Source organism: Canis lupus, chromosome 2, assembly GCF_048164855.1.
Source record: "Canis lupus baileyi chromosome 2, mCanLup2.hap1, whole genome shotgun sequence".
NCBI classification, from domain to species: domain Eukaryota; kingdom Metazoa; phylum Chordata; class Mammalia; order Carnivora; family Canidae; genus Canis; species Canis lupus.
This window is the reverse complement of record NC_132839.1, coordinates 74,687,776-74,702,695: the sequence shown is the minus strand read 5'-3', so window position 1 is coordinate 74,702,695 and position 14,920 is coordinate 74,687,776. Positions and strand designations below refer to the sequence as shown.

General features: G+C 38.7%; 1 protein-coding gene across 27 annotated transcripts in view; it reads left to right on the top strand.

Moving 5' to 3' along the window:
* The window catches only part of WDR19 (WD repeat domain 19), a 172,412-nt gene that overhangs the window by 56,061 nt on the left and 101,431 nt on the right, over window positions 1-14,920 (top strand). For all 27 annotated transcript variants that reach the window (XR_012021683.1, XR_012021674.1, XR_012021656.1 and 24 more), the window contains exons 27-31: window positions 263-375; window positions 2,000-2,068; window positions 9,905-9,982; window positions 11,457-11,553; window positions 13,090-13,214. Coding sequence is in view for 9 of the 27 variants with exons in the window: in XM_072807342.1 (XP_072663443.1) it covers window positions 263-375; window positions 2,000-2,068; window positions 9,905-9,982; window positions 11,457-11,553; window positions 13,090-13,214 (482 nt within the window). In the remaining 18 variants the exon portion in view is untranslated. The remainder of the gene's footprint in view (window positions 1-262; window positions 376-1,999; window positions 2,069-9,904; window positions 9,983-11,456; window positions 11,554-13,089; window positions 13,215-14,920) is intronic.

Sequence of the window (14,920 nt, the reverse complement as noted above, 5' to 3'; positions counted from 1 at the left end):
GTCACAAAGGGTAATGTCAAACCACAGCCTAGATTCTCAAAGGCCTCATCATTTCCTGTCCTGATTCCTGTGTTGAGTAAAAAGAAGGTGGAACAGAGTTGATATTTGGTATAATGAGGGTGAATGGTTTTTGTGATGAAAACAACACTGATATTCAGTTAAAATTTTTTCAATCACCTGTTTTTAGATCTTACTTTTAAGTTAGCAATAAAAGGTCAGCAAGTTTTACTCAGATATTTTACTCAGTGAATTTTTGTTGTAGGTTCTGAAGATACTACTAATGAAGACTATCAAAGTATTGCCTTATATTTTGAAGGAGAAAAAAGACATTTTCAGGCTGGAAAATTCTTCTTGCTGTGTGGCCAATATTCACGAGTTCGTATTTCCCAAGAAAATATGCATTGAATTCCACAAGAATTCTTATAGGAAATATTTTATCTATCTATCTATCTATCTATCTATCTATCTATCTATCTATTTATCTATCTATCATCTCTATGCCCAACATGGAGCCTGAACTCATGAGCCTGAGATAAACACTCACATGCTCCATTAACTGAGTCAGCCAGGTGCCCCAGAAATGTATTATGCTCCCAGACACCCAGATCTGGAATCTGAGTTAACTTTAAATCATCTTCTCTCTCCCACAGCTGGTCACATTCTTTCCTTGTAGTATCTCTGACATCTGTCCCGTTTCATTATAACGATCATCAACTTAATTCAAACCTGGGTCACTCACCTCACTTATTTTTAGATTAATACAATATTATTTCTACTTTCCCTGTTTTTAGTTTCTGTCCCTGTAACTCCTCCTGCATTTTGTTCCCCAGACAGTACATACTTTCTGTGCTACAGAACCCCTACAGCAGGGGTTACGGTGTTCCAGCAAGGGATGTAACTAATTGAAGCTGTACCTTCATTGTATGTCAGGTCAGGGGCCAATGGGTGGCACTTGTTTGGTCTGAAGGAAATAGCTTCTGCTTCCAGAAAATTCTTGCCTTTCAGGAGTTGGTCCTACTAGTGCCTGATCATAGGATTTTTCATGAGAAATAGGAGTCTCAGTCTCCCAATTTTAAAATACGGGCCCAGATATTCATAGAATACCTCAGCCACTGAAGAAACATGTCTGTGTGTGAACTCAGCCTTCTGGCCACCTATTTACTGTTTCTGGGCACTTAAAGTCCAGACTCCTTAGCTGGCACACAAGAGAATTCCCGCAAATTGATCAAGAAGCCTGAACTTCCCAACAAGCTGTTGGCATCCAGCTGTTTACACTGAAGAAACCTGTATTCCCGCTGGCCATTCCCCATCCCTGTTCTCACCTGGATTCCTCTCCGTCCTCTTCCCCATCTACCACAGACTTGTTCATCTCAAGTCCTTTTTCCTTGGTGGCACCTTTAGGGTCATCCCTATGTTTAATCAACTTTTGTTCCTCAGAGCACCTATGAAAACTGGGCCATACTGCCCATTTGTCTTTTAAACTTTTATAACCTTAAATTTCTTCATAGGTGTGGTGGTGTAGTGTTCAGGAATCAGACAGTTATGACTTAAAATAATTGGTTCCTTATAGTATCATGTTACATAGATCTCCCCAATTAGATTGTGCATAATACAAGAGGGGCCATATCATATCCTTCCTGGGATTCTCCGCAGCATCCAGCACAATCTCATGCATAGTAGCAGGTGGGCAGCAAATATTTGTTGAATGAACAAATGAATGAAAATAATTATATCTTCACAATGAAAGAGGGATGGTTTTTTATTCTCCTCTCACCAGAAGTCAGAACTAAATTCTTCAGAGGATTTGCTGGATCCTTCCATTGTTTAAACTGCACTCAACCTGTTAAGTGTCTATTTTAAGACCCAGACTATGCAAGCCCCTGGCTGAGAGGAAGATACTTTCACAAACTATAATTACTTTAAGTATGTGAAAGCTTTGTTTTTCCCCAGTGTGAAAGCAGCCTGAAAATTTTTAATTGCTATACGATTCTCATTTCAGGCGCTTAAACATTTCCTGAAATGTCCAAGCTCAGAAGATAATGCGGCAATAGAAATGGCAATTGAAACTGTAAGTAAACACTCTAATGCGGACTTTTGTGAATGCCAATATTTTTAAAACTTTTTGAAGAAATTTCCAAACATACAAAAGTAGACCAAATAGTGTAACAAGTTCCCATGTACCCATCATCTGACTTCAACAGCCATCAACATAGAACCAATCTTATGTCATTCATACCCCCACCTCTTTCCCAGTATTATTTTAAAACAAATCACAGACACCATGTCATTTATTTATGGGTACAAAATCTGTCTATAAAAGATAAGAACCTTTGGATTTTCTTTTAGGTGTAACTTGGATGCAATAAAGTACACAAATCCTAAGTATATAACTCATTTTTTCAGATATGTACACTGGTTAAACCCCTACTGAGATCAAGATATAGAACATTTCCAGCTCCCCAGAAGGCTCTCTTATGTTGCCTCCCAGTCAGTGCCCCCAGCCAAGGGTAACCACAATTCTGACTTCTGTCCTTATAGATTGGTTTTATCTGTCTATGTATTTCAGATAAATGGAGTCATACATACTTTGTACTATTTTATGTCCAGTTTTCTTCCAATCAACAGTCTGTTAATGCATGTGTGTTACTACATGCAGCAAGAGTTCATTCTTATTCGTGGCTGTGTAGTATTCCACTATGTGACTATACCACAATTTATTTAACCATTATTCTGTTAACAGGCATTTGGGTTGTCTCCAGTTTGGGCATGTCATGAATAAGGTTGCCATAAATTTGTTCATGTCTTTTGATGGACGTAGCACTTTGCCTTATTGGGTGTATTTATATTTCCAGGAGTAGAATTATTAGGTCATAAGATACAGATATTTTAGCATAGCAGGCATTGCCAAACATTTTTTTCAAAGTAGTTATACCAATTTACACTCTACCCGCAGTGTGAAAGAATTTAGTTGCTCTCTTTACTAACACCTACCAGTCTATTTCATTGTAACTATTCTGATAGATGTATAGTGTATCTCATTATGGTTTTAATTCATTTTTCTAAAGACTGATTACTGAGCAACTTTTCATATGTATATTGGTCATTTGGATAGCCTCTTCTGAAGTGCATTTTAAATCTTTTTTCTAATTTTTAATTATATCATCTCACCTTATTCTTACTGATTTGTAGGACTTTTTTTAATAATTTCTAGATACAAGTCTTTTCATCAAAATGTGTATTGTGAAAATTTCTCAAGCTGTGGCTTGCCTTTTTATTCTTCAGTGTGTCTTGATAGAAATTCCTAAGTTTTAATAAAGTCCAACTTATGAATCTTTTCTTTAATGGTTAGTGTTTTTTAGTCCTATTTGATAAGTCATTGCCTATCCCATGGTCATTAAGGTATTTCTCTTTTGTTTTCTTCTAGAGATTTGATTGCTTTAGCTTTCGTACTTATGCCTATCCCCATCCTGGATTAACTTTTGTGTATGGTGCGAGGTAGGAGTCAGGAATCTTTTTTTCCCATATAGGTATCTGGTTGATCCAGCACCATTTATCAAAAGACCATTTTCCCCCCCCACTGAATTACCATGGAGCATTTATTATAGATGAAATGACCATTTTTGTGTGAGTCTGGTTTTGGATTCTGTATTCTCTTCCATTGATTTGTCTCCCCTGTACCACTACCACACTGTCTTAATTGTTGTGTTATATGTATTCTTTATTATAATCTGTGGATTTGCATATTCTAGACAGTTTATATAACTGGAACCATACAATATGTGACCTTTGTGCCTGGCATCTTTCATGTAGAATGTTTTCAAAGTTCAACTGTGTTGTAGCATGTACTAATACTTCATTCCTTTTTTGGCTGAATAACACTGTATTGTAGGACTCTACCACATTGTGTTTATCCATTCATCAGTTGGTAGACACTTGGGTTACTTCTAACTTTCGAGCTTTTATGAATAATGCTGCTGTTAACCTTTGTGTACAAGTTTTTGTGTGGACATGTGTTTTCATTTCTCTTGGGCATATATACCTAGGAATTGGTAGGACATGAGTTAACTCTATGTTTAACATTTTGAGGAACTGCCCAACTGTTTCCCCAAAGAAGCTAAACCATTTTACATTTCCAGCATTGCCTTGCAATTTCTCCAACAGTCATTTCTTGATATTATTGAGCATCTAGTTAGGATGCAAATTTCTCCATCTCCTGTATTTCCCACCAACTAGTAATTAATTCTAGATACTTGATCAGACACAGATTTGATCTTTTTAGATAAATGACTTCATAGATGGTACTGTGTACTTCATATTTCATCATATCAGTAGGCTCATATCTTTTTGTTGTTAGGATTTCGCTTGGGTTTACTTTGGATATTTTTTTAAATTTTTGTTTAAATTCCATTAACATGTAGTGTATTATCAATTTCAGAGGTAGAGGCCAGTGATTCATCAGTCTTATAAAATACTCAGTGCTCATGACATCATGTGCCCTCCTGAACATCCATCACCCAGTTACCCCATCCTGCCCCCCGCTCCCCTCCAGTAACCCTCAGTTTGTTTCCTATGATTAAGAGTCTCTTATGGTTTGTCTCCCTTTCTGATTTCATCTTGTTTTATTTTCCCCTGCCTTCCTATAAGATCTTCTATTTTGTTTCTTAAATTCCCCATGAGTGAGATCATATGATAATTGTCTTTCTTGATTTATGTATTTTGCTTAAGTAGGTTCCTAATATCTTAATTTGCTCAGGCTGCCCTAACAAAATACCACAGAGTTTAGGTGGCTTAAAAAACAGAAATTTATTTCTCACAGTTCTGGAGGCTGAGAAGGCTAAGGTCAAGGGCCCAGCCATTTTGGTTGAGAGCTCTCTTCCAGACATGTAGATGGCCACCTTCTTGCTATGTCCTCACATGACCTTTCCAGGAAATTTCTCTCCCTTCCCCTTTTTATAACACCACTAATCCCATCATAAGATCCCCACCCTCATGACCTCATCTAACTGTAATTACTCCCAAAGGCCCTATCTTCAAATATAATCACATCGTGGGGTAGGGCTTCCACATATGAACTGGGTAGGGGGGACATAAACATTCAGCCTATAATATAGCCCATAATTTGTCATCTCTGTTTTTATGGTGTTAAAATGGATTTTTGGATGTTGGAGCAGTCAGCCCGATCCCTCCATTATAAGGTTTCCCATCAACCTTTTACCTAATGGCAGCCATTAATATTTATTACCTAGATCCGTTATTTCATTAGGGGTTGTAAATGACCTCTGTAGGTGACCTCCAGAGGTAATTTTGTTTTTAATATCATTGTGAAATCATAGGTTTTTAACGTATTTGATTTCAGTCCATTGCAGTTGATATTGTTTATGCTCAAATGTCTCTTTGTGTTAATGATTATTGCATTTTGACACAATCCTAATTAATCTCTAATAGCTTCCTTGCCCTCAGGTACAACAAGATATCAGAGATTACATTTCTTAATTTCGTTTTTAATTATATAAGGTTCAATTGTACAGCTTTATAATTCGATATCTGTATGCACTACAAAGGATCATCATCATAGGTCTAGTTACCATCCATCATCATATAGTTGACCTATTTCACCCATCCCCCAACCTCCTTCCTTTCTGTACCACTGGTCTGTTCTCTGTATCTATGAATTTGTTTGGTTTTATTTTGTTTTAGATTCCACATATGAGTGAAATTTTATAGTATCTGTCTTTGTCTTATTTCACTTAGCATAATTCCCTCAAAGACCATCCATGTTGTCACATTTGGCAAGATTTCATTCTTTTTTATGGCCGAGTAGTATTCCATTGTGTATGTATGTATGTGTGTGTGTGTGTGTGTGTGTGTGTGTGTGTATATATATATATATATATATATATATGACATATTTATTCATCCTATGAATGGATGCAAATTTTCATATCTTGGCTATTGTAAATGTTGCAACAAACATAACTGCACATATTTTTTAAATTAGTGTTTTTATATTATTTCAATAAATACTGAGCAATGGAATGGCTGGGGCATGTGGTAGTTCTAAATTTTTTGAGGAATCTCCATACTGTTTTCCATAGTGACTGTACTAATTTAAAATCCCACCAACAGCATACCAGGGTTCCCTTTTAGCCACATTTTTTCCAACATTTGTTATTTCTTGTCTTTTTGATAATAGCCACTCTAATAGGTGTTAGGTGATATCTCAATTGTGGTTTTGATTTGCATTTTCCTAATAATTAGTAATGTGCAGCAGTTTTTCATGTGCCTGTTGGCCATTTGTATGTCTTCTTCAGAGAAATATCTATTCAGATCCTCTGCCCATTTTTTGATCAGGTTGGTTTTGTTGTTGAGTTGCATGAGTTTTTTATATATATTTTTTGAGTTTTTATATATATATTTTGGATGAGTTGAGTTGCATGAGGTTTTTATATATATATTTTGAGTTTTTTATATATATATTTTGGATATTAACCCCTTATTGGATATATAGATTGCAAATACCTTCTCCCATTTGGTAGGTTGCCTTTTCGTTTTTGATGATGGTTTCCTTTGCTGTGCAACTTTTTAGTTTGATGTGATCCCATTTGTTCACTTTTGCTTTTGTTTGCCTTGCCTTTGGAGTCAGATCCATAAAGACATCACTAAGAGTGATGTCAAGGAATTTACCCCCCCCTTATGTTTTCTTTTAGGAATTTCATGGTTTCAGGTCTCACATTTAAGCCTAATACATTTTGAGTTAATGTTTGTGTATGGTGTAAGAAAGTGGTCTAGTTTCATTCTTTTCAATGTGGCTTTCCACTTTTCCCAAGTTTGTGGGAGTGGGGACAGGGGCTGCACTTATCTTGTTCACTTTTATTTTATTTTTATTTATTCTTAATTTTTTTTTTTTAGAGAGAGAGCATGAGCGGGCAGGTGGCAGAGGGAAAGGGAGTGACAATCCCAAGCAGGCTCCACTCTCAGCATGGAACCAATGCAGCGCTCTGTTTCCCAACCCTGAGATCATGACCTGAGCCAAAATCAAGACAGAAACTTAGCCAGCTGAGCCAATTTTTATTAAAATGATTGTCTTGGGGCGCCTGGCTGGCTCAGTGGTTGAGCGTCTGCCTTTGGCTCAGGGTGTGATCCTGGGGTCCTAGGATCAAGTCTCATGTTGGGCTCCCCAGAGGGAGCCTGCTTCTCCCTCTGCCTATGTCTCTGCCTCTCTCTGTGTGTCTCTCATGAATAAATAAATAAAATCTTAAAAAAAATAAGACTGTCCTTTCTTCATTGTATGGTTTTGGCTCCTTTATCATAGATTAACTGTCCCTATATGTGTGGGTTTTATTCTGGGCTCTCTCCATTGACCTGTCTGTTTTTGTACTAGTACCATACTGTTTTGATTACAGTAGCTTTGTAGTATAATTTGAAATCAGGGAGCATGATTCCTGCGTGCAATTTTGTTCTTCTTTCTCAACATTGCTTTGGCTATTTGGGATCTTCTGTGGTTCCATACAAAATTTAGAATTATTTGTTCTAGTTCTGTGAAGCATGCCATTAGAATTTTGATAGGCATCACACTGAATCTGTAATTGCTTTGGGTAATAGGGACATTTTTTTTAATTTTTTAATTTTTATTTTTTTTAAATACACCCTTGTCTTCATGCTCCTACACAACACAGAAAACCCACTTCACACATAAGCCTTTCCTGAAATTTCACCCTCCTTAGAATCTTGTCTAAGTACTTTTGAACATCACTTACCACTACAATTATCACCCCTTCAGAGTAATAGCTCCTCAAGGTCAAGGACTCATTTTTTCATAGAGGGTTTAGCACATTGTGGGCACTCAGTAAATATTTGCTGAATTGAACACATGTTGGTTCCCAGCTCAGTAGAAGCACTATATAGATGATATAAATTTTTTTCCAATCTTCCATTCTTTTCTTTCCTTTCTACCTTGAGACACCCTCCCCCGAATTGAACTTTCTTATAGTCTGTCCACTCTTACTTGCTGACCCTATAATTAAGAATATCTTTAAAATATTCATACTTCACCCACCTCAACCCCACCCCCATCTTCTACCCCTCAAGTTGCTGAAATACATTCTTGGCATGTGTGTATGTGTGTTGATGTGTGTGTAGTAGAGGCCTAGTGGAGAATCATTATCTGAGTGAACCCAGGAGATGGTTGAGAAAGATGGGTCTTCACAGTATCCGGTAGCCATGTCGCGGGCCTTCCTGCCTCTTTGCAGTCAGCTTCTGCCTTCACCTTTCTATAAACCTTCTCTAAAAGGTCCCCAATGATCTCCTACATGCTAAATGCATGAGTCTCTTCTCAGTCTTTACTCCATGTTATGGCAGCATTTTATGTTATTATACTACACCTTTCTTGAAATTTTTACTCCCTTAGAACACTGTTTCTCTAGTTCTCAGATGGTCCTTTCTCAGCCTCCTTCACTGACTTTTCTGCTCCTTAAATGTTAGTGTGCCTCAGCCTTCTGTCTCCATCCTCCTTTTAATTTTAATTCTTAGTGGCCACACCTGTTCCTTACCAGCTACCCTTTCCATCTATCCTAACATTTTGGGTGTGCTCAAGCCTCTGAAATTCAAATTTAACTGGTGTCCTGTATTTTTATTTGCTATATCTGGCAACACCATTTACTTAGCACCAGTCCAGGCACTTTAAGGGTATTAACTTATTTAATCCTTAAAACTGTGAGTTAGGTATTATCTTTATCCTCATTGAGGTCCCAAGAGTAACCTGAAGATCACTCAGGTGATCTTTTGAGTTCAAGCAGGCTGATTCCAGAGCCTTTCTTTGCTTTAACCATGTCTCTATACTGGCTTATTCACCCAAAACCATACACATGAGGAACTATAAAGGATTTCTCTTCCATACAGCGAGCGTCCTTTTCCTTATGGCAATGGTAAAAGTAAAGGCAATAGATTTATAAAAGCTTAGCTTTCTTGCACTGATGACACACAAGTGTGTAGAAATCCACAAGAGCCCCTCTACTCCACAGATTCACAACAATCCCTTCTGCACAAGGAACTTTCAAACTTCTTTTTATTCCTTCCCCTGTAGCAAGCTAGGCCATGTGTTGCTTTGTCCTAATGACCATTACCTTCATTTTCCAGTGGCTTTTCTTACTGTATCACTAATACAGTGAAGGCAGTGCTATACTCCAGTATTCCTCCCCTCTAGTGTACCTCCAGTTGTATTCTTGGCTCACCCCTTTTTTATAGACACAAGAGTCTTAAGCCTCCTACTCATGTCAGTAGTTACTCCAACTAACACATTCCCATCCTCCAATATGGTACATAAGTTTTCTTCTACACTATGCAACAATAGTGATTTAATGCTGACCTTCATGGAAGTGACTCTCAGATCTAGATCTCCAGGCCAGCATCCTCTCCAAAACTCCACCTACACTTCCAGTTGCCTGCCCTCTTCTGGGTCCCTACAGCCATACTTTTTCTGCTTTGGATGGCATGTGGCCATGGACAAGTTCATTTCCCTTGAAAATGCTGAAGATGCAGCAGTTGGTGCTATGTTGTCACAGACGGCCCAGTTCCTGCACTCAGGACCCTATTGTCTAGATGTCACTTACCTTAAAGTTTTTACTGAAACATTCAAGAAGTGTATTCTGTCTGTGAAAAAAAAATGCAGCCTTTTGATACAGCAACTTAGAGAAGCTATAGCTTCTAAGGAGAGACTTTTATTAATGGAGACTTTATAAATGAATGAAGGACTCTGAATTTGTATCATGTCAGGTTCTTAACTACAGATATTTCTACAATTTTTTTATTCTATTTCCTTAGCACAAGATTATTTATTTCCTCCACTCCTCTTCCTTCCTAGTTTTTTAAGATGCTGAATTTATGGTTTCTTTCTCTTCCTAACTAGGTTGGTCAAGCCAAAGATGAACTGCTGACCAATCAGCTGATAGACCACCTTATGGGAGAGAGTGATGGCATGCCTAAGGTACCAGGAATATTGTTGTCACTTGGATTTTTTAAGTATTTTAGTTATGATTTGACTTTATTCTGCCCTGTTTTTACCTATTATGGCTCCTGCATCATAGACTTAAACAGTTTTCTAAGTTTAGCCTGAAGTCTTCTAAACTGACCCTGCATTTTAGAGGATATTAGGTATATTCACTCTGACACTGGCATTGCCACCTGTGCAATAGGCACAACCATCATCAAGATAACAATTCTTACCACCCGCAATTTTCCTCAAACAAAGGTAAAGAGTTTTATTTATTCTGGGAACTATAAGAAATATTATTAGAATTATGAGTTAGCATTAATCCCTAAAAATCAGTATACTTTGTTCACATTTCAAATATTGGGGAACTAATAACAATCATATTCAGCGGGATCCCCAGGTGGCTCAGTGGTTTGGAGCCTGCCTTTGGCCTAGGGTGTGATCCTAGAGTCCCGGGATCAAATCCTACATCAGGTTCCCTGCATGGAGCCTGCTTCTCCCTCTGCCTGTGTCTCTGCCTCTCTCTCTGTGTCTCTCATGAATAAATAAATAAATAAAATATTTTTTTTAAAATCCTATTTAGCGTAAAAGTAACTCACTGTAAATATAAAGTAGAAATAAATAATTAAGAACATATTTTCAAAGTATGTGACTCTTGGGAGTTTATACAGACACTGATCCTCTTTCATTCCCTATGAGAATGACCTTGTTTGGTTTTATTTTGCCTTTTTCTTGCCTTTTACTGTGATGTTTGAGGTGATTTTCTTGTGAAGGGAGTCACCTTACTGATTTGGAGCAAAGGTGCAAGAATGTCATAGCTGGAGAGGATTATAGGGAACTTGATCCCCGAGTCCATTTCCAGTATTTCACAGATAGAGATGTGGAGCCCCAGGCCCTTAGACTGTTCCAAACCAGCTCACCTTATGTCCTCTTATTTTAACAAAATCAGAAACCAGCATCAAGTATATGAAATTGTCTAGAGGTGAAGAGAATGGGAATAGAAAATAGTCAAAGGCCAAAGTTTTTATGGGCCAAATTTATATAGGTGTAACAGTTTTTGAAATTTTGCAAAGTTAGTACATTGTACCAACTTGATTTCAAGTACACAGGAGGTAACTCTATGGTGTAGGGTTAGGAACAGATTCTGAGGCCCAATCACCATGGGTCAGATCCAGACTCTGAAGAGGCCCTGTTATGTTTGTTTCTCATCAGTGCAATTGGCATATAATTGTACCTTCCTCCCAGGGAAGGTATGAAGATTTAAACACATTAATACTTCTCAAGTACTAGGAATATGACCTGGCGCATACTGAATTATAAATAAATACTTGATAAAGCAAATTCTTTGTTGAATGGATTTTTTTAAAAACAGTATCAAAAGTGGATTTCAACTGAAATGCAAAATTGTAGGTGTTTCTCCCCTTAGCTAATGAAGACAGTGATGTTTCTCTAATGGTTTGTATGTCAGGATGCCAAGTACCTGTTCCGCTTGTACATGGCCCTGAAACAATCCCGAGAAGCTGCCCGGACTGCCATCATCATTGCCAGAGAAGAGCAGTCTGCAGGTAGGCCCTGGAAATTCATCTGTTTCTCATATTCAAGTAGTAGAATCAAACCCCATCCTCTTTTCTGATCTGGGTTTGCTCCGAACCCAGAAGATTAAGGAAATAATCATTTCTGGGTTCGAGAGAAGTAAAATAATTCCCCATCACAGAATAACCCCATTAATGTGTCCTTGCTTGTGCTGTTTCATCCTCCCTTAATGGCCTCAAGGCTCTCATCTCCAAGAAGGCAGCCTCTCTACCCTCAACCAGCACATAGCCTCTCTCCTACACCATGCAACACTTCCTTCCCATCCAATGTATAGGGCTTTAACAACATAAAAGATGTTAGAAGATGGGAGATGATGTGGTATGGTTATTGACCTAGCTCTTAAGAGTATACAGGGACTATCTATAGAACCTCCAGAATGGTTCTACTCACTTATTCACATGCTCTCTGAATATTTATTGACTAATTTTTGCAAGCTGATTCTTTTAGATGTTCATAAATATGGAACACAGCTTTGGCAAATATAGAATTTAAAAAATCACTACTTTATTCATTTTACATTGATCCAACACTTACTATAGGGATACATGATGCGGGCTCAGGATTCAGAGGACTGAGCCCCAGTTCTGCCCTTAGGGAGTCCTGGTTAGGTGGGACACATAGAAAGTAGATTCAGAGTTGTTATACAGGCTGAGAAGTGCCAGAGTGGAAAGAAAACCCATTAGAAGGGCACCATGAGAGAGACCCACCTCATCCTGAGGGGTGGATGTATAGGGAGTTGGAGGATGGAGAGGAGAGAAGGCAACAGAAGTTCCCCCCGAGTTTTGAAAGGCCGAGGTTCAGGCAGGAGCTGAGGGAGAAGGGGGTGTCCAAGGAGAACAGCAGCAGGGGGTGCAGGGGCACCTACCAGGGCTCAGAGGCAGGTCCATCAGGCAGGCAGAGGCAGATCCTGAAGGGCTCGGGCCCTCTGCTCAGGAACTTGTACTCCATCCCCAAGGCCCTTGGAGGGTTTTCTGTTGGAGTGTGAATTTGGCATTTTTCCAGAACACTCTGACATGAGAATGGAGGCAGAACAAGCACAGGGGAGTGCCAATTAGTATGCTGCTGCAGAGTGGTGCTGGCGAGAAGCATGAAAGCGACCCGTGGGGCTGGACTTTGGAGGCTTAGAAGGTAGACTCAGAACTGGGCTGACCCCCTGGCTTTGGGAGCAGGTGGTGCCCTGAGGAAGGAGATACCTCAGATGACAACATTCTCTCCCTGAGGGACTGGCTGGACACTATCATCAGTTAGCACAGGAAAAACTATTAAGTTATTTTAGATGAGAAATTTAAAAGATAATGCTGGTAACAAAGTCTGCCTGTACAGTGAGGGTCCACATGATGATGAGCCCCTGGTGATGCATAGAAATCTTGAGCCACTATATTGTACACCTGAAACTAATATTACACCGTATGTTGGAATTTCAATAAAAACTTCAAAAAAATAAGGACTACAGGAAGTCCTCAGATTTCATCCTCTGCAATAATATCATTCTGCCACCTTTTTTCAAGGAAACTATCGGAATGCCCACGACGTTCTCTTTAGTATGTATGCAGAACTTAAATCCCAGAAGATCAAGATTCCCTCGGAGATGGCTACCAACCTCATGATTCTGCACAGCTATATACTAGTGAAGGTGAGGCCCTTCGAGTGACTCGGGACGTAGTCTGCCAAGTGAGTTTATCACCTGAAGGGATTTCTCATGGGCACCTCTCCATCGGATTAGAGCCATTTTCTAGATCTCCATACTGTTAAGTGAAAAAAACAATAATTACACTGTATGCTACCTTTTGTGTACAAAAGGGCAAAACATAAGAATGAATATATATTCACTGTAAATAAAATTAGAAATATACTCAAAAGTCTAGCTAGCAAAAGTAGTTTCCTAAAGGGAATGAGACATGGGGCAGAGGAGGCATGGGACCAATCCCCAGGAAGGGGATAAGAGGGAAAGCAGGTTTCTCTGTGTATATATTAGGGAATCACCTGGTAAAAAAAAAAAGGATTTACCTAAGACATTTAACCAGAGCTTACTAGTTTATGAATTCTAAGATAGATTTTATACACTCCCACAATTTTTGAGTTTAGTTTTCATCTCAATATAAAACCACATATTCACTGAAAAGACTTAGAGAATGTAGAAATGTATAATGGAAAAGTACCTTCTAAGTCCATCGCCCTACGTAACAGCTGCTATCACTGCGCTGTAAATATCCTTTATGCTTCTATACATACATGGGTGCACTCTTACTTTTTAATCACATTAGGATTATATTTATGTCCAGTTGTATTTTGTTTTTTTAATTAGTAAATTTTAATTAAAAAAATATAGCATGCAGACCTCAAATGCTCGTATGTACCATTTACTTAAATGTTTTATGTGTATAAATACATTCACACACACAGCATCTCTGTAAAGATATAGGTAGAATTCAACTTAGGTATTTTTCTATATTTTCATTATATCAAAGCACATCTTCCCATGTTAATGCTGATTTAGTTTTCAGGCCAGTCTACAAGAGCTTATTTAATTTTGATGGTACCTAGGATAGAGGACTCCTCTTACAAATTATTTAGATCCTGATATGATCTCTTAACAGCACCATCCCCCAGAACTTTCTACAGCGTTGTAAGTGTACTGTGTCTGTGCTGCCCCCTACAGCAGCCACTGGCCTGGCTGTGGAGCACCTGAAGCACAGTTAGTGCAACTGATAAGCCAAATTTGTTTTATATAATTTTAAATTTAAAATTTAAATAGCTGTATCTGGCTAGTGACTACCATATTAGGCCACACAGTTCTGTAAGAAAAAACCCTAGAATTCCAACTTGCAACCCCCAAGAATACATTTGCTTCCAGAGCAGCAGGAGCATACCTTCTCACATGGAAAGAAGTAGAAAGGGAGAAGGGAGACTTCTCTCAACTGCAGGCATGAGTGGTGATGCCAATGTGCTAGGAGCACAGAATCCAGCAAAATGGAGTTTTGTGGGGTAGAAGACGGGAAGCAAGGGTTAGGGAATCCTAAGAAGCCCTCCAGAACCAGGGCTTTCTACCACCATTCATCACAGGGATGGCTCTCAAGTCTTTTCCTCTGGCCCCAAGAGCTGGCCTGTCACTTACATAGGACCAACCAGACACCCTGCTCCCCTCCCACTGAGGGGCACCTGTGACTCTTCCCTATTGCCACAGTTCTCAACTCTTATGCAAACACCAAACATTCTGAGGCCCAGAGAGTCAGTGGAGGACAAGCAGCAAGGGATTCCCTATCCCTTCTTGAGATTCAGTTAATATTTATTATGTTGCAGAGCTCAGTAAATTATACTATCTTCCATTTGCTTAGACCT